The sequence below is a fragment of the Cydia splendana genome, chromosome 20 (genome assembly GCF_910591565.1).
Source record: "Cydia splendana chromosome 20, ilCydSple1.2, whole genome shotgun sequence".
NCBI lineage: Eukaryota > Metazoa > Arthropoda > Insecta > Lepidoptera > Tortricidae > Cydia > Cydia splendana.
In genome coordinates, this window is record NC_085979.1 from 8,569,800 (window position 1) to 8,588,359 (window position 18,560).

Genomic DNA, 18,560 nt, shown 5'->3' on the forward strand with positions numbered 1-18,560 from the left:
TCTAGGCCTAAGTTCCTGCTTGGATTGGAAAGGCACAGAGATCCTCACTATCTGTGCCACTAGGTCAGGGCAGTCGGAATCTCCACGCAAGGTTATTATCCTCTAGCCGCCCAGAGACCTATAAAGAGGTCTCCTGTTCCATGCTAATTTGAACTTTGTGTTGACAAAATAAAATTTATTTTGCTTGGCAAGGTTTGACGTATGGGCGGCTAGAGGAGGAGATAGGAATAGGCGGGTCAATGTACGAGATTCTTCGTGCTTCGCGTCCTTACTTTAATACCAATTTGTAAAAAGTTAAAGATCTGAAATAACAGCCCGAATTTAGAGAAATTCATATAAATTTAATTTTTATATTTTGTTGAATACCTAAAAAGTTTAAGCTTGCACAATTATCATTTGAAGAACTGAAATTCTTTTTCTTAATATCAATAATAAAGTCAAAAATACAAAAACGTATATACAAAGCATTTATGACTAGTAAAAGCACAAAAGACTAGTCGCCTAGTCGGTACTGTCCGTGAATTGTATAAAAAATCCTGAACTAATAAAAAAAACGAAACAGTCACACACAATAACGAGACATCAGAGCTTTATCTCCACAAAAGTGTATAATCAGCTCAGTTCAACATTAAGCGAGTCTAGTCTCTGTCAAGTTTTTCTCATGATGAGATCGCCGCCGCCGTGAGCCGAATGCATTGCTAAATGGTGTTTAATACAGGGACCAGCGTCTTTGATAGAACGACTAGAATCTTCCATCTCCTCGTCTGAAGAGAAATCTGACACGCACAAAGTCATATGCCTCTTCTTAGGCACGACATGAAGTGTCCAACGCGAGCTCTTATGAGTCTTAGCTTCGCGAGCTTCGTCGGTGTCAGACGCGGCTTTTTGACTATCGTTTTTGACAGTTCTTTTATTAGGTCTGTGGTGATCCTTTTTTTCCCCCCTCGGGGGGGTGTGGCAGTTTTTTAGATTAGTAACACTGGCGGTCTTCGAGTTTAAATCAGGAAAGTTCTGGGAATATATCATGACGCTATCGACTTTTTCTTTGTGAAATTTTGCCGCGCGCTTTGGACTCTCGGGTACAGCCTTCTTTTCGCCGCTACTACAACTAGTATTACTATTACTGGTGCTATACTGTTCCTCTGCTTGTTTCTCCAATTCATTAAACTTTGTGTCTATGCTTTCGTCGGAGGCTTTATATTGTTCCAGAGCTTCCTTTTCCAGCTCTTCAAATTTATTCTCCCTAATCACGGGTATGATTTTAGGGTTTAACTTTAGCAGGCCTGGAGTGAATTTCTGTAATCTGACACAGTTTTGTAGATTGATAGTTGATGGTGCGCTCATGCTTAAAACTGTGCTGTACAATCGTTTTTTTCTAAGTCCATCCATAGCTGCAGCGCTTGTAGTCGGCTGTTGGTCGTCTAGGACTTTTTCTTTAATTTCCACTTCGGCTTTAGTCTCTTGGACGTTTTCTTTTTCCTCTTTGACCTCTTGCCGGACTAGTTTCGGGGTGTCTTTTTGTCCGAGGCGGCGGTCTGGGATTCTTCGGTTGGTGGGGGCGTAGCGGCAGACGGTGGTGCCGCGGTAGGGCGCGGCGCGGCACAGGGCGGGCAGGCGGCAGGCGCGCTGGAGCGGCGAGGGGGGCGCTTCGAACTGAAACTTTAAAACTTTACAGTTACTATACTTACGGAGTAACAACAGGGAGGTTGACAAGATTTGTATAAGCCTCTATGCCTACAAGATCTCTATGTATCTAACATAGGATTCTAAAATACAGTGGTCATAATTTTCTAGTCATCACTACACCTTATAAAACAAAGTCCCCCGTCGTGTCTGTCTATTTGTGTTTGTATGTTTGCGATAAACTCAAAACTACTGAACGGATTTTCATGCGGTTTTCAGCCATCGATTGAGTGATTCTTGAGGAAGGTTTGTGCATAATTTGTTAACCCGTGCGAAGGTGGGGCGGGTCGCTAGTTATGATTATAAAATGTAAACCATAATGTCGAAATTTGATGTTGTCAGCGTCACCTTAGAAATCTTGGGATCTGTGTAGGGCTTCCAAATACCGGACTTCTTTCAATACCGGTATTAATGCCGAAACTGTCTTCATCAATACCGGGATCCCGGGATCCCGGTATTGACTATGAATCGCTTAAATTTTTTGAGTTTTATTAAAAAAAGGCTCACTGTAACACCAGATATGTATGTCCTTAGCTTAGGATATTAAACAATAATCGCCATCTGCAATAATAGAGAATATTATGTACGCAAAACTGTAGAGGGCGGCACTAATTCAATCACATGGCCTACCGTGAAACACGACAATCGAAAGTTCGGCTTCTACCTCTCTATCACTCTTGCTTATTCGATCAATAGAGAAACAGATAACGAAATTTCGACTTTCGCGTTTCGCGTTTCGCGGTAAACAAACCGCCTTGAAGCATCAATGTCATATAGTAAAACTTGTCAAAAAACCGGTTAAGGCGTAGTATGTATAAGTTACTCTATGGTTTACTAAACAAATTAGTGTTGCACTCTGGCGGCAGAACATTGCAGTAATACTCCCTATTATCATTTAACCCTCCAGGTTGGCAATCATTTTATCCGCCTTGACTTCACCACTTTCACTAGTCACATTTTTAGTTCAACATAATAAACCAGCCAACTATATTCAAAGGACCATGGGCAAATTTGTATGGGCACTGTCCCCACCCACCAACAGAAATGAAACATGTCTCATTTAATAGATCTTGGCAAACTGATAATTTTTTACTATGACGAGAATCGCCCTATGTATGGGGTTTTTTTCTGTCCCTAAGCAGTTATGTTTTCATGGCGGTGTTCCGGTTTGAAGAGTGAGACATGGCAGTGCAATTACTGGGTATTGTGGCATAAGATCTTTACGTCACATGGTCGGTAACGCGTATTACGTGATAACCATGAGTTGTTACATCCGTCTATAGGCTGCGGTGACTGTTTACCATCACGCAGCCCCGCATGCTTGTTTATCAATCAACTAGTATAATAAAAATACAAAAACTTTCAATGAAATGAGCAAAAAATATGTAAAAACAAAACACGGTTTTCCAAGAAAACCCCATACATATGGCGATCCTCGTCATAGTAAAAAATCATCAGGTTGCTAAGATCTATTAAATGAGACATGTTTCATTTCTGTTGGTGGGTGGGGACATTTCTGCCCATGGTCCTTTGCCACCAAAAATTCGTTTGCCATACTACAATTCCTTGATCATTTCTTTCCACTCTTTGATATAATTTTAAGAACTAACTATATTAATATCATATAGTGAACATCAGAATACATCACCATATATTTATCTATGCATAATTGCATATGCACCGATCTTGATTCGATTAAATGATCTTCTTTAATTATTATGACGCCCGGTCTGGCCTAGTAGATAGTGACCCTGCCTGCGAAGCCGATGGTCCTGGGTTCAAATCCCGCTAAGGGCATTTATTTGTGTGATAACACAGATATTTGTTCCTGAGTCATGGTTGTAATCTATATTTATCTCTTAGTATGTATTTATCTCTATACATAAGTATGTATATCGTCGCCTAGCACCCATAGTACAAGCTTTGCTTAGTTTGGGGCTAGGTTGATCTGTGCAATATCAAATACCCTAATATTTATTTTATTTTTAAATGGGCAAGTAATATTCTTGATACAGCCGAATTTAATCATTTTATTGGATTTTAAACGGTATAATCGGCAAATTTTCCTTGTTTTTGAAAATACCGGGATCCCGGTATTGCATTAAAAAATACCGGTATTGAAAAATGCGTTTTCACAGACGGGATCCCGGTATTTCGGGATCCCGGTATTGGAAGCCCTAGATCTGTGTAAAGATACATAAATCTTCTATGTCATTCCGTTTAAAATCAACATTTACCTAGCACGTGTTTCATTTCGGGTCTGAGTCATTCACTGCTCTGCTATGCTCGTAGCGCTCCGTCATTATCAATAAGGGCTCATTTAGACGACGCGAGCACTCGCATGAGAGTTTCATTACATTGCGGGTTTTGATTGGTCGGTTGAATTGGACGTACCCAACAGTCCGCAATGTAACTAAAATCGCATGCGAGTTCGCCGTTTAAATCAGCTTTAACCAATAACATGTCGCGAATTTTCCCGGTATGTAGAGAAAATGGATCAGCTTGAAATACCTTGCACTTGGGATCGCACAGCAGCGCCGGCGCCAAGCAATACGCCGGCAGCGGCGCTCTCGGCGGTAGCCGGCGCGGCTGTCGGCGGCGCGCGCGCATCTTCCTCGGCGGGGAGGGGGGGGCGCGGTCTGGCGGGCGGCGTGGAGGGGGACGGGGTGGAGGGGGAGGGGGGAGGGGAGGGGCAGGCCGGGCGCGGCGCCCACAGCGCGCGCACGGCCGCGGCCCGCACGCGCGCCGACAGTGCCGCCTCGGCTCCGTCGCAAGGGCCCCAGCGCTCGCTAGCTGCCGATAAACACGTGTAAGTAATTCATGTCATTGGCTCGATCGCTTATTTAGGAACGGTAGGTGGTACACATGTTGAGAGACAGGCAAAAAAAATGGAGCAAAATTGTAACGTATTGGTACCCAAGAGGGTGCACACGGAGCCAGAGGAGACCTCGAACAAGATGGGAGGATGAACTCAAACTCACAGCGGGCCCGAACTGGAGAAGGGTGGCCCACGACAGACCAGATATGAATCAGAATGGCAAGAGCTGGAGGAGGCCTTTGCCAAGCGGCACACTGAGCTTAGAGACATACGTACTCTAACTCCGAATAAAAGGGCTTAACCTTTTGAACGCCAAACGGCGCATCCATTTGTCGTGCCACTGACGCCACGGGGGTAAAATTTAGTTTCGTGAATAAATAATGCCAACCTAAAAGTGGAGTGTTTTTCAGTAGATTTTCATCAAAAAACGATCGACGTCAAATGCAGTCTTTGGCGTCGTTGTCACGATTTTGCGTTGACGTCAATTGCCGTCTGTGGCGTCCAAAAGGTTAATAGATAGATAGATAGGTGGGTACAGTCAGCGTCGCCTCGGCGCACCCGTCGCAAGGGTCGCAGCAGCATGGTACCCGGCAACACCAGAGGGTTTGCGGGGTTGAGAGTGCGTTGCTAGCCTTGAATTTGGGAGTACGCGAGTAATACGCTCTTTTGTTGAAGATCGTATCGTTCCAGAAATACCGCGGGCTACAGTTCATTATCATCACCCTGCACTATCTCTTACTAGACCGTCTAATAAATAAAAAATGTACGCACAAGTCGTCGCTAGGCACTCGGTGGCGGCGGCGCGAGCACGTCCGCTCCGGCGCGTCGTCTAGCAGCTTACGGAACCAATACTCCACCTGCACAATATTGAAGCTGTTGAGGGCCACCACAAGCGTCTCCCGAGCGGCGTCTAGTCAACTCTATGGCTGCTGCTCGACGCAACGTTGGCGCAACTGCGCAGCAACGCCTATTTCCATAGCGCTGACTAGACGCTGACGATAGTGTGGTGTGGCCCTAAGCACAGAATAAGTAATAGTACTACCGTACAAAAAGGAAACTTCCTACAAAACCGCGGCCAGACAGCGGTTCGGGGTCTAATCATGCTGTCCCATTATAATATATGGTATGGCACTATCCCTTTCGACTATTTAGAGTTGTCAAAATTCAAGCCATTATTTATCTGTGGTCGTGCACGCAAAAGGACGTCAAGCGATGCCAACCCTAATAATTGCTCGGAGCAATGCTGAGCCGAACGGAGCCGAGTTTGCCCGAAGTCGGGAGTTTCGCACCCCCGCCCTAAGTACAGCAGTGCTGGTCTCCAAAATACGGTAACCGGGCCGCAAAATCTCAAGTTTCATACAATCTGGCCCGCAAAGAGGGAACGCGGACGCCTAGTGGCTGTCCATAAATTACGTCATCGATTTTTGACGATTTTCGACCCCCCCCCCCCTAACATCATCCAAAAATCATGCTTCGAATGACCCCGTTTCCTCCTACGTCATGCTACCATCATCCGATGTCCAGACCCCCCCCCCCTAATTTGAAATGACGTAATTTATGAATAGCCCCCTAGCTGCAGCCTCAAGTCAAAAGATTTGGAGATTCTTAGAAGACTTAGGGTATGATTAATTTGACACTTTTAATAACTTAATTATTATGGTCCATTCCATCCTAACTAACACCTACTTCAGTCTTTTAAGTAATAAATCGACGATAAATGTATAGCTTTATAAATCTCTCTCTTCCTAGCTATCCATCCCACATGGTGGCGGGGTCAGCTTTCCTGCTTAACCTTCTCCACTTCGCCCTTTCCACGACATCGTCCTCATAATAGTTTTTCGGAACTCTTGTACGAAATATCAATTGATATTTACCACTAGCTTTTCGGTGAAGGAAAACATCGTGAGGAAACCCGCATACATCTGCGAAGATATTCAAATGTGTATGTGAAGTCCCCAATCCGCATTGGGGTAGCGTGGGGACAAGCCCAAGCTCTCTCGCGCATGAGAGGAGGCCTGTGCCCAGCAGTGGGACGTATATAGGCTGAATTATTATAATAAAATAAAATACAGGAAGTTAAACTCAACCTCGGGAAGCATCCAGCATTCTGTGAGGTCGGAGTTTTCGCTTCCCTGGCCGTTGTAACCGCGCCACGGTGACTTTTCGTTGGCATTGGCGTATGATTTTTCTCTGCAATAAGTACAATAGTTTAAAAAATATAATTTACTAAAGTACTTAAATACAAATGTGTACAGCAACTCATCGAGTTTGAAAAAAACTATAGTTTAACTTTGTTTGCTTTTAAATATGCAGCCCCGCTTTTAAAACATCGAACAGCGTCAACGTCAAATTTTAGAAGAAAAAAAACTCCCGCATATTTTGCAGATTCAGACGTACGTGTTAGTTAAAATTTTATTTGTTTTTCTGTATTGCAGAATGAGTGTACATAATTATTTCATATTGTAACATCTTCAATGTGATTCTGATTGACGATTGATTACATTTTTTTTGAGATCTATAGTTCGTATTTAAAGTGGTGTTCGTTTCGTACCATCGCCCACACTCCTAACTGTATATCGGTGGACCTTATGCCTTTTGTAATAAGGTCCACCGATGTACACCCAAGTAACAATTTCTGGTTCTATAGTAGTCGATAGAACGTTTCCCAAATACCACCTAAGGTCCTATAAAAGACCAAAGAAGATTGTATAAAGCCGAAATGGCGCATCTTATGTGCCATTCAGTGATATAGTAGACCTGTAGCAGTGTCAGTCGTGACGTTTTAGGTCTATAAAAGTGATGTGATGATCACTTTTGTGCTAATTTATTGTCAGTAACGCCATTATAGTGTTAATTTATACTATAGTGGCATTTGAGATTCCATTATAGTGCTTGTTTTATACTATAGTAGTATTTGAAATTGTATTATAGTGCTTTTTTATACTATTGTAGAATTCATAGTTCCTTTACTACGAAATTTGCTATCAAGTGTTCCATCAACTGTTGTGAGTGGTTTTGTTGTGTGTTTACTTCACAAAAACGGTACTAAGTAAAATGGTGATAAGTAAAGACTTTATATTAATATGCGCCATTTAGATGTCGAATAATTCGGTCCTTAGTGCAAAAAGTATATGGGACGGAAGTTTTACCGTTAGAATAGTATTAGTTTAATGAGGAATTTTAAATGCCCCCTCGATTTATTTATGTTTTTAATAAAATAATTTAATAAAATATTATGATATTCACCATAGTTACTACTATACAGCCAAGAAGTAAATCCGACGCTTTTATAGGCTAACTATAGAACTTACGACGAAATATTCACCGCCATCATGATTAAAATTAGGGTTCCAAAAGAATTTTGCTGTGACCCAGTTACACCTACAAACTCTTTAGAAAGATATAGGATTTTTTTTAAATTTAGATGTAGTCATTACTGTTGTTTCCTTTTTCAGTGTGATTGGTAAAAAAAATGTGCTAATAATGGATGTCGATAAATATCTAAACCGTCACGATTTTATGCTTGTATTAAATCATTGATGATAAATCTCACCTACAGTCACTAATATCACTGGGGTCTTTTTTATCAATTCATTAAAATATAAAAATATTTTGTACGGAACCACATTATGTGGCTTAGGCCTGAACTTATATAAGCAAGATATAACTACTTATATTACAGATCAAATTTATCATTTACAAGTAGTCGTTTTCTACCTTTATGTATCTAACTCGGTTTATAAAAGACATAAAAACTCAACTATAACGCTGTTGTCTTTTAAAAGAAAAAACAAAACCACTATACAACAGTTTTGTGATATAAAAGAGTCATTGTGACGTTTACAGCGATGAGATATAATAGGGATTTAAAAGCTACTAAAGCGCTATAAATATGTCCCAAAAACGCTACTATAGAGCAAAACAGTTCTATAATAGTGTTCATATGACTACTAAAGTATTATGTACTATAGCAGTGATCTCTAAAGCCACTATATCCTGAAATCGTTGTATAGCTGGGTTTTTGTCACTGTTAGAACACAAAACTATAGCGGCTAGCAGGGAACCTTAATAGCGCAAACTACTAAAGTATTATGTACCGTAGACCGGGGTGACTTTGGAAAATTTGGGGTTACTTTGATAGATTTAAAACAGCCATAGAATTACCATTATTCATTATTTACCGAAAATGTTCCTGTAACTAGTTAGATTACTATATATTCATATTCACCTACTAAAACTACCTAAAAAATCTCGCATAAATGTATATTATGGCTTAAAAACTAAAATTTTAAAGTCGCCCCTGCATTTGAAAGTCACCCCGGTCAATGGTACTATAGCAGTGATCTCTAAAGCCACTATATCCTATAATCGTTGTATAGTTGGGTTTTTGTCACTGTTTAAACACAAAACTATAGCGGCTTGCAGGGAACCTTAATAGCGCAAACTACTAAAGTATTATGTACTATAGCAGTGATCTCTAAAGCCACTATATCCTAAAATCGTTGTATAGTTGGTTTTTGTCACTGTTAAAACACAAAACTATAGCGGCTTGCAGGGAACCTTAATAGCGCAAACTGCTAAAGTATTATGTACTATAGCAGTGATCTTTAAAGCCACTATATCCTAAAATCGTTGTATAATTGGGTTTTTGTCACTGTTAAAACACAAAACTATAGCGGCTTGGCAGGGAACCTTAATAGCGCAAATTAGTTGCATAAAAGTGATTCCAAATACTATTATACAGTAATATTGTTCTATAGTGGTTATATTTGAACCTGTTATAGTACACGCCTATAACGGCTCTATAAAATGATGAAATAAACCTTTACATCAATTGCTTATAGAATATATTAGCTGTATAAGCCTATAGAGCAAAAAGGTGTTGCCAAGCGCTTTTATACGACAGGTGGTCACCTCTGAAACCTTAATACGACGTCTATACAAGCTTTTAGCGATAAAAACTAAAATTATAGGACTAAAATGTTACTTGGGCAGTTAGGAGTGTTGCTGTTTGTACCTAGTTGTACTGAAGGAAAAGATAAGTAGGTACCTAGTGTACCTACTTATCTAGAAGTCAACCAAAAAACAAATATTATGGATTAAGAAAAACCTTGCTTCGTCGTAATAAAAATTCCCATAGAACTGTGCCAATCTCGATTCAGGTATAACGTCTTTAACACTTTTCCGGCTGCAACCTCCATTTTCTTGACTTTGACTCGACGTCGAACGTTTCTCTGGAATGCAAAGTATAATCAGAATAGTTCCTAACGGCGGCATAATATTTTGTTTATATGAATAAGTAAATACATATTCTACTCATCTTGCAACAAATCACATGCGATTTTTAATAGATTGTGGCTTTTGATCGAGCAATTGATTTTATTGAACCTCCTTAGACGCCAATATTATTTTTGTTACTAGGTGAGTAGAAGGCGTTACCTAAGGTATTAATTATAGTTCCACTCGGACTCGACCCCGCGGACCCAACGGACGGTTAATGAATCCTAAGTTTGTTACCATGAGTTCAGGGTGATGCAGCGGCGTAATATGCTGCGTATACAATACACCAAGCTAACGAACGCGAACCCCCTTTGTTGGTCCTGTCTGGATGGCTTAGCGAAGCTCGTATGTATTGTTCGTTGATTTTTCTTTTCCTTCCTAACTCGTAATGGTAAATTAAACTAGCAATAATAATTATTTCGTATAATCATGCCAATTTGAGCTGGAACGGTAAACGAGCGCCAACGATGGTTTGCCATCCTTCGTCGGCGTTCGGTTGGTGCGCGAAATGTATCTCCGAAAGCCAATTGGAATATACGCGGTCTGTACGCGGCATAGAGATGCACCGGATATTCGGTTACTATCCGGTATCCGGCCTATCCGGCCATTATTTTAATATCCAGCCGGATACCGGATAGTACCATTGCTCGATTTCGGAGTAAACAAAATTGGATTTAAGAAACACTCACGGTCATAATCGTACTCGTTTATTATTATAAAACAATTTAAACATTCCACTGACTTGCACGCGCACTCATTTCGAACGTAGAAATGAGTCCGCGCGAATGTTCACTAGGAAACACTCAAATTAAAATTAAAAATAAATTAAATATCAAAACCTGCACAATGCGCACCTGAAATACCGACATGTAGGTATAGTTCCGCCGGCCGAATATTCGGCAGCCGAATACCGGATATTCGGCCGATGGGCAGGCCGGATATCCGGTATCCGGTCAAACAACTATCCGTTGCATCTCTAACACGGCATAACAATTTTTTTTTACTCGACTTATACAAGGACCTCGCAAAGATCTGCCCTCCAGGCGGCAGCTGCTTATAACATGGCCGTGCACCACTCTAGTTTTATGTGCTTGGTTTGTACTTGCCTGTTTGTTCACATTGATTGCTAGACTGCGAAGATTGTGAATCTGTAGAGTCCTGCAACACTTGAGAAACACGACAATGTTGTGCCCAAAGGCGCTGAAATAAAAAAAGTCATCAAGTCATAATCAGTCTAACTTATTTTCCTTTTCGTCAAACATTCTCTGCCATCTTTCTACTTAAAGGGAGAGGGAAATAAAACACCTTTCTCAGTCCTTCTGAGCAGAAAGTGTCAGAGAAAAAGGTAGAAGTAATAAACACTTAAAGGCTCTTGGAGAAGTGGAAAGATCTCCACAAGACCAGTCGTAGGTACCTACGAGTAGTACTTTGCCCTTATGTTTTCTTTTCCTTACGCTCTTGACTGGACCCTATACCCTATCTCTTTCAATCGGATGTTAAAGGGAATTAAAAAACTGCACGTCTACCGCGGCTTACTGCGACTGGTGCGATTCTCCATCTCCACGTATCATGTCGCGCGACATATGACAAGAGTACTTTGCCCTTATGTTTTCTTTTCCTTACGCTCTTGACTGGACCCTATACCCTATCTCTTTCAATCGGATGTTAAAGGGAATTAAAAAACTGCACGTCTACCGCGGCTTACTGCGACTGGTGCGATTCTCCATCTCCACGTATCATGTCGCGCGACATATGACAAGATATGCTATATAGATGTGCAAAAAACGTTAGCGGATGGATAGAGACCATGTTTTGCGTGATTCCTCATCATCCACGCGCTGTCCCAGCATTTTGCCACGGCCCATGGGAGCCTGGGGTCCGCTTGGCAACTAAACTACCATGTTTTGCGTGATTCCTATAGTTTTATTATTAGTGACACCTTTTTTGGATATCTTCGAGAAACATACCGTGTTTCTCTCATAGATACAAAAATAGGTAAGAATCCAGTGCAGACAATCAAATCCTGAAAGATGTTCGTCCCTTCCACTACAAAAACAAATCGTTTTGATATAAAACAGCTGTAAATGACATGTGTTTTCAACCGCCATATATAATAATAATTTATGCGTTGAAACTGTTGAAAGCAGTTATAGGTACCTGATTAGCTATAATAAAGTCATCAGGAGGTTCCGTAGCCCATGTGAGATCCGCACAAAGGGCGATGTGGGCCCACGCAGACGAATACCGATCCACGTCGAAGCTCATTCAATGTGACATCTCATGCAAACAACTATTTAACTCTATAACAAACTAATATAACATACACTAATGGAAAAACTAACGGTAAAATAGGTAATAAAAATGACGACAATTTGAAAGACATTAGTTAAATCTACAATAACAAATTTTCCTCTTTTTTAATTGATACATGATTTTTTCTTCTTTTTAAATCGCTTTTCAAATTTCGTACCAATCATTTATTTTGTCCTCTCGATGGCTAAGCGACGTCCATGAAGGTTTCATTCTCAGCATTCTCTCTGGTTATGAAAACAGCAGTTTTAAGTTCACGTTTCTCCTTTAGACATAGCCCAAACATAGCCAAATTAAAGGCTATTAAACATTTATCCGCATAGCAATATACTCCGTTTGTATTAAGCTGTGTAATGTATAAAGTCATTACGTATATGCATAAAAACTATTAGCCACAGGACATTAGTAGCAATATTATATATCAATAGTTATTGGCTGGCCTCCAGTATCCTTAAAATGGTACCTCTTTATCCTTAAATGGGTAAAATATATTTTTTCACTGGCAACATTTTCGAGTCAGGGACCTTGATTTGTTGTAGCGGCATCCCCGACCGTTAGTTTGCGCAGGTGGCGCTCCTAGACGCACGTATGCGTTGCGCTGCGAGCCATAAAGGGCATTGACAGAGTCAAATTAACATTTATTTTACAAATATTAATTAAAAACCATGAAACAAACTTAAACAAATACAGTGTGCCTGTGAATTAACAAGGAGTCAAGTGTTCAAGTTCGAAATTAATAAAAATTAAAAGAGTTATACAAAAATCGATTTTAAAAAGCGACTTTTCTTTATTTTCTGGTCGGTTTTCTCGTTGTAAACCGTCTTCGAGGTATCGTGGGTGTTGTAAGTTTTGCAACAAGTGCAGTTGGCTAGTGTCGTGAACAGGTTTTCGGGGACCGTTGGGTTTTTTGTTGTTTATGTACATTTAGGTGTGTTGTTTTGCGAGTTGCGAGTGTGTGCGGTGAGCGGGCGCCCGGCGATGCTGCAATCCCGTGCAAGAGGCTCAGGCTAACCTGTCATCTTTGCATGGTAAGTCGCTTGAATGGTAAGCTAGTTTTATTATAGGTACATATATACTTGTAAACCGACGCTCGGTAATAGAAAGTGTAGTTGACTTTTTGCGCGTTTGTTGAAATGTTTATGGTATTTGCCCACCATCAGGGAACTAGCGTTAGCCAAAAAAAATACTTTATTAACTTAACAATGCGATACCCAGATGAATTAATCGAGCATCAGTTACTTATAACATCTTTTGCTTCTTAATCTAAGTATCTAGACTTAATTCGAACATAATTATAAAATATACATTATTTGTAGCAGACTGTACTAAGTACTAAACGCGGTACAGGCAGTTGCAGAGATTGTTGACCTTTCCCCGCAAACAAACTTCTATGAATTCTTAACTGGTTGGCAGTCCTCAACTGTGCGTTTCTCCAGAAACTTCCTGCCTCGCACAGCCAAACTCTGGATTATACTGTCGCCTGCGGGATTTCCGGACCGATACCACCTTCAAACCTTCAAGAAAAAGCGTACCTACTCCCATCTTAAAGGCCGGCAACGCACTTATTATCCCTCTGGTGTTGCGGGTGTCCAAGGGTTACGATCATCGCTTATCATCAGGCGATTCGTCTGTTCGTTTGTCTCTTATAAAAAAAGAAGGGGGGGCACTATATCTGCAGCTGATTGTACCCACGTAATTGATGTAATTTGTAAGGGATCATCCATTAATTACGTCACACGAATTTATAGGTTTTTTTGACCCCTCCCCCGCTCCCTGTCACACTTGGTCACATTTGGCAAATCCTACGACATAACGTAGGAATGTAAAATTAAATAATCACCATCTGTCGAAGGTACACGTACCCAACATAACTATGAACGAAATTTAAAGTCGGGTTAAGATAATGTTTGCTTCTGTAGTTATGTCGTTTGTAACACCAAGTAACACCTCGCCCGTTTAGTTACTTAAGCTAGTGCTGACTGTACTAAACCTAAAACGATATGGCCCTATTCGAAATAGGGCCATATCGTGAAATACCTAGGCTATTTCAAAACAAAGCTCGTCGCATAAAATGTAAACACGCAAAGTAAACCAGCACACGCATTTATCAAATCTCTGATACTCAGCTGTATATTATCAAATAGGGCAGAGATAGTGCACATAAATTTACATTATATAAATTGCCTTAGATCGCTCCCTGAGGTGATATTTTTATAACCGTCGGACTAAGCATCGGATCTTATCCTTTCTTAAGGCTTATCCAGATTAGTAAATTTTTCCCCAAATCTGATTCCATTGCCCGATCGAATCGGGAGGTGCGGACCAATAATACCAATTTGGCTCGCCGAATTCAACCGCCGATAATGACCGATATTACCGATAAAATGAGGTGCGGACGCAAGAATACCAATTTGTGAGGCCAGTATTTTCGTTCTGGGGTATTTTTTTCAATGTAGAGGGCTCTAATGTCACCATAAATCTAAAATTGGAGATTGACGCCAATTTCATTTTTGATCAAATCGACCGATTTGATCAGTCCAGTCTGGATACCACTTTACGTCTCTGCCTACTTCCCTCGCTACTTCCCATGCTACTCGTGGAGTATGTGGTCGGGGTAGATCGTGTGAAAGTAGGACAATAAAGAAAAAGGACAGTTTTATAGTTTAGCCCAGGCCCCAATTTCACCACGGTGACAGGTGCGACAATTGTAAAATCACTGTTGCTGACGTCACAGGCATCCATGGGCTACGGTTACCACTTACCATCGGGCGGCCCGTATTCCTGTTTGCCACCATCATAGTTTTATTAAAAAAAACTTTATTATATCGGAAAAAAAACAGATATTTTAGTTTTGCGAAGTTTCTGACAATTGTCAAGATTTAGAAGAATTGTAGGTAATTCTTGACAGGTAATGAGTTATATGTCGGAATTTCGTGACAATTGTAGTGTTTCTTGTGACAATTGTCATAAACTTAGCAAGAGAAATATCTGTTTTTTTTTCGATTTAATAAGGTTTTTTTAAATAAAACAATGATGGTGGCAAACAGGAATACGGCCTGCCCGATGGTAAGCGGTAACCGTAGCCCATGGATGCCTGTGACGTCAGCAACAGTGATGTTTTACAATTGTCGCACCTGTCACCGTGGTGAAATTGGAGCCAGGTCTCATTTTAAACATAGACAGAGAGAATCATACTGTTTTTAGGGTTCCGTACCCAAAGGGTAAAACGGGACCCTATTACTAAGACTCCGCTGTCCGTCCGTCCGTCCGTCCGTCTGTCACCAGGCTGTATATCTAACGAACCGTGATAGAAGACAGTTAAAATTTTCGCAGATGATGTATATGTTGCAGTCAAAAGTGTGAACTGGTCAAAAGAACTTTTAACCGACAAAAACAGGCAAAACTGCTTTTGACTGAGCATGTTGGTCAAAAGTAGTTTTACCTGAGAATCATACCTATTTCTGGCAGCAGTTTCGTTTTTAGGGCGTAGCAAAAAAAAAAAAATAACCCTTACCTATCTCTGGGAACAGTTTCGTTTTTAGGGCGTAGCAAAAAAAAATAACCCTAACCTACCTATTTCTGCGAGTAGTTTTGACTGATAGTAACAGTCACAATTACTATTAACCAATGATTTTCAGGTAAAACTACTTTTGACCAACATGCTCAGTCAAAAGCAGTTTTGCCTGTTTTTGTCGGTTAAAAGTTCTTTTGACCAGTTCACACTTTTGACTGCGACATATACAATTATACATTTCTGTTGCCGCTATAACAACAAATACTAAAAAGTACGGAACTCTCGGTGGGCGAGTCCGACTCGCACTTGTCCGGTTTTGTCTTACGGTAGTACAGTCAGCAGCAGAAGTTGTTAAGCGGGCGAGGTGTTCAAAATGATCTTGACGCGACTTTATTTTTGCGGCCTTCGAAGAGTAACATAATATTGCAGGTGACTGTACAGTGACATAATTAGGGTTCCGTACCCAAAGGGTAAAACGGGACCCTATTACTAAGACTTCGCTGTCCGTCCGTCCGTCCGTCCGTCTGTCACCAGGCTGTATCTCACGAACCGTGATAGACAGTTGAAATTTTCACAGATGATGTATTTCTGTTGCCGCTATAACAACAAATACTAAAAACAGAATAAAATAAAGATTTAAATGGGGCTCCCATACAACAAACGTGATTTTTGACCAAAGTTAAGCAACGTCGGGAGTGGTCAGTATTTGGATGGGTGACCGTTTTTTTTTTGCTTTTTTTTTTGTTTTTTTTTTGCATTATGGTACGGAACCCTTCGTGCGCGAGTCCGACTCGCACTTGCCCGGTTTTTTTGAGTGACTTGCTCATGATTACAGTATCTAGACCGCGGATTTTAATATACATAGGAACATAGGTATGTACGTATGGCTTATGAGAGGGAGAAATGGAAAATACTCCACCGACAAGAGGATACCTCTTAAATTGAAGAAGAAGGTATGTACGTATTTCAATAACATGAGAGTCCTACAGAAACAGGAATTTTTTACCGAAACCGAAGGTTCGTTTTTGCTCTAATTTCGGTCGAAACCGAACCATACTACTTAGGCTGAAACATGATTTTTATGCCGAAACTTCCTTCGGTCACTACCGAAAATAAAAATTTCAGTTTTTAGCCGAAACCGAACCTTAGCCGAACCATTATTTTATGCCGAAGCCGAAACTTCAGTTGGACTCATTGGTTCGGTTCGCATTAATAATATTAGTATGTAAATACACATTTTAATCCTCATTTTTTGCGCTCAAGAGCAATAAAAGTGCATACAAAGTGACCCTTTTTAATTTTTCTTGTGTTATTATTACGTAATCAAAGCACAATGTACCGAACATGACCTTTTGCCTATCATCTGGTCGATACCCCCACGAGACGCCATTTTATTTTTAACGCGGCAAATGCCATCCTATTACCGGCTTTAATAAAACGAAAAATTAAACCGCCTAATGGGGTCAGCGCGTACCGTACAGTCGGCCACATAATATATAAATAAGAACAATAACTTTTTTAATGAAAAAAAATAGTTGGATTTTTTTAGATGTCCGATTTATTCATCGTGACCAGAAGGGCAGCTTATTATCAAGACTTTAAACTTTAAAGTGCATGTTCAGATAGTTTTGAGAACCCAGGCCGTTCCTATATAACTGATGGCGACTTTACAGTTACACCTCGCTCGCTTAGATGCTTTTGTTGCCGACTGTACATTACAATATACTTTACAATCTTATCACTAAAATGAGCAAAAATGGATACTTAATACACGTACAAATGTTGCTAACTGTGCACGGGAAAATTACAACGGAAATCATTTTTAGCCCATCGTTAATTAATTCGGGATATTATATTTAAGTTAAGAACCTTATCATTACGAAAACTGACAAAAAATAATACACATACAAATGTTGTACTGGTTTTAGGACTTTTAGGACGTAGGAGGAGTTCGTATCCCTATACTCTAAATCATAATTAGATTCCAAAAAAAGTAAGACAATGTTGCCACTTTTTACTAGCGCGTCTTGTATTTATTTAAAAATAAGTAAATAAAAGTACTTTTTTAAATCGTAGGCGTAAAATTACCAATAAATTAATTATATTCGCGTACTTATTTATAAAAGGAATTTACTATTTTACAAACAAATTATTGCAGGGGCAACATTTTTTGGAATCTAATTATGACTTAGAGTTTATTAGTTAAAGCCGTTTCCGAGATCCCCGAAATATACATATATCAATAAATACCTATACAAGAATTGCTCGTTTAAAGGTAAAGGATTGTACAGTCAGGATCAAAAATAGCGCATCAGACTGCGCGTCAAAACTGTCTACTATTTTCCAATAGCTTAACAAAAAAACATACTTTTGACGCGAACTGTAGAGATATATTTGGAGAATTGAGATGCTTTTGGTGCGTTGTGTTGTCCTACTAAAATTGATGTTGAGTGTACACGGGAAAATTGCAACAGACACCGGTTTTAGCCCATCGTTATACCGGCTAAAGTTATGGCCGGACGTTTAGCTCGTATAGTTTTAACGTTACTTTGATGATGCCTTTATTTGATAGGTTTGCTCTATAAAACACCCTATCTTCTAAACCGAGGCGATGTTTACAGAATTAAATGTCGATCAACATTAATATAACGTATTACTGAAATAGGGATAAAAAGTTACCTACTTACTTTCATAAACGAGCTACTAACTTCGATTAGCTAAGCTAATAATCGTGTCTTTATCTGTCATTTTAACTTATGTATTTGTAAGAAAGGGATAAAACATAATTTAACTAAATCAGGCCCGTATAGTTTTATGAATAAGGGGGTCAGAGTCCGTCTAATCTAACTCTGCACTGACTTTGCAGCGGCATTAGTGGCAACGTGTGAAAGTGTCATTATAAGCCTCATTTTGATATAAATACTTTAAATAATGATCCCTGATTCTTGGTTTTCT

General features: G+C 40.1%; 2 protein-coding genes across 3 annotated transcripts in view; one reads left to right on the forward strand and one right to left on the reverse strand.

Moving 5' to 3' along the window:
- Nucleotides 1–320: 320 nt before the first annotated feature.
- Nucleotides 321–12,265, reverse strand: LOC134800480 (uncharacterized). The gene is made up of 8 exons (XM_063772946.1): nt 11,939–12,265; nt 10,888–10,981; nt 9,612–9,735; nt 6,589–6,691; nt 5,273–5,358; nt 4,393–4,472; nt 4,195–4,361; nt 321–1,659 (listed from the first exon to the last, which is right to left on the reverse strand). The coding sequence occupies exons 1-8, from the start codon at nt 12,044–12,046 to the stop codon at nt 649–651; spliced, it is 1,773 nt and encodes a 590-aa protein (XP_063629016.1). The 5' UTR covers nt 12,047–12,265; the 3' UTR covers nt 321–648.
- Nucleotides 12,266–12,582: 317 nt separating this feature from the next.
- LOC134800707 (uncharacterized) overlaps nt 12,583–18,560 on the forward strand; it is a 140,503-nt gene continuing 134,525 nt past the window's right edge. Inside the window, exon 1 of one of the 2 annotated variants that reach the window (XM_063773212.1) lies at nt 12,583–13,119. The gene's annotated coding sequence lies outside the window, so the exon portion shown is untranslated. The remainder of the gene's footprint in view (nt 13,120–18,560) is intronic. The other variant, XM_063773213.1, reaches the window with a different exon arrangement.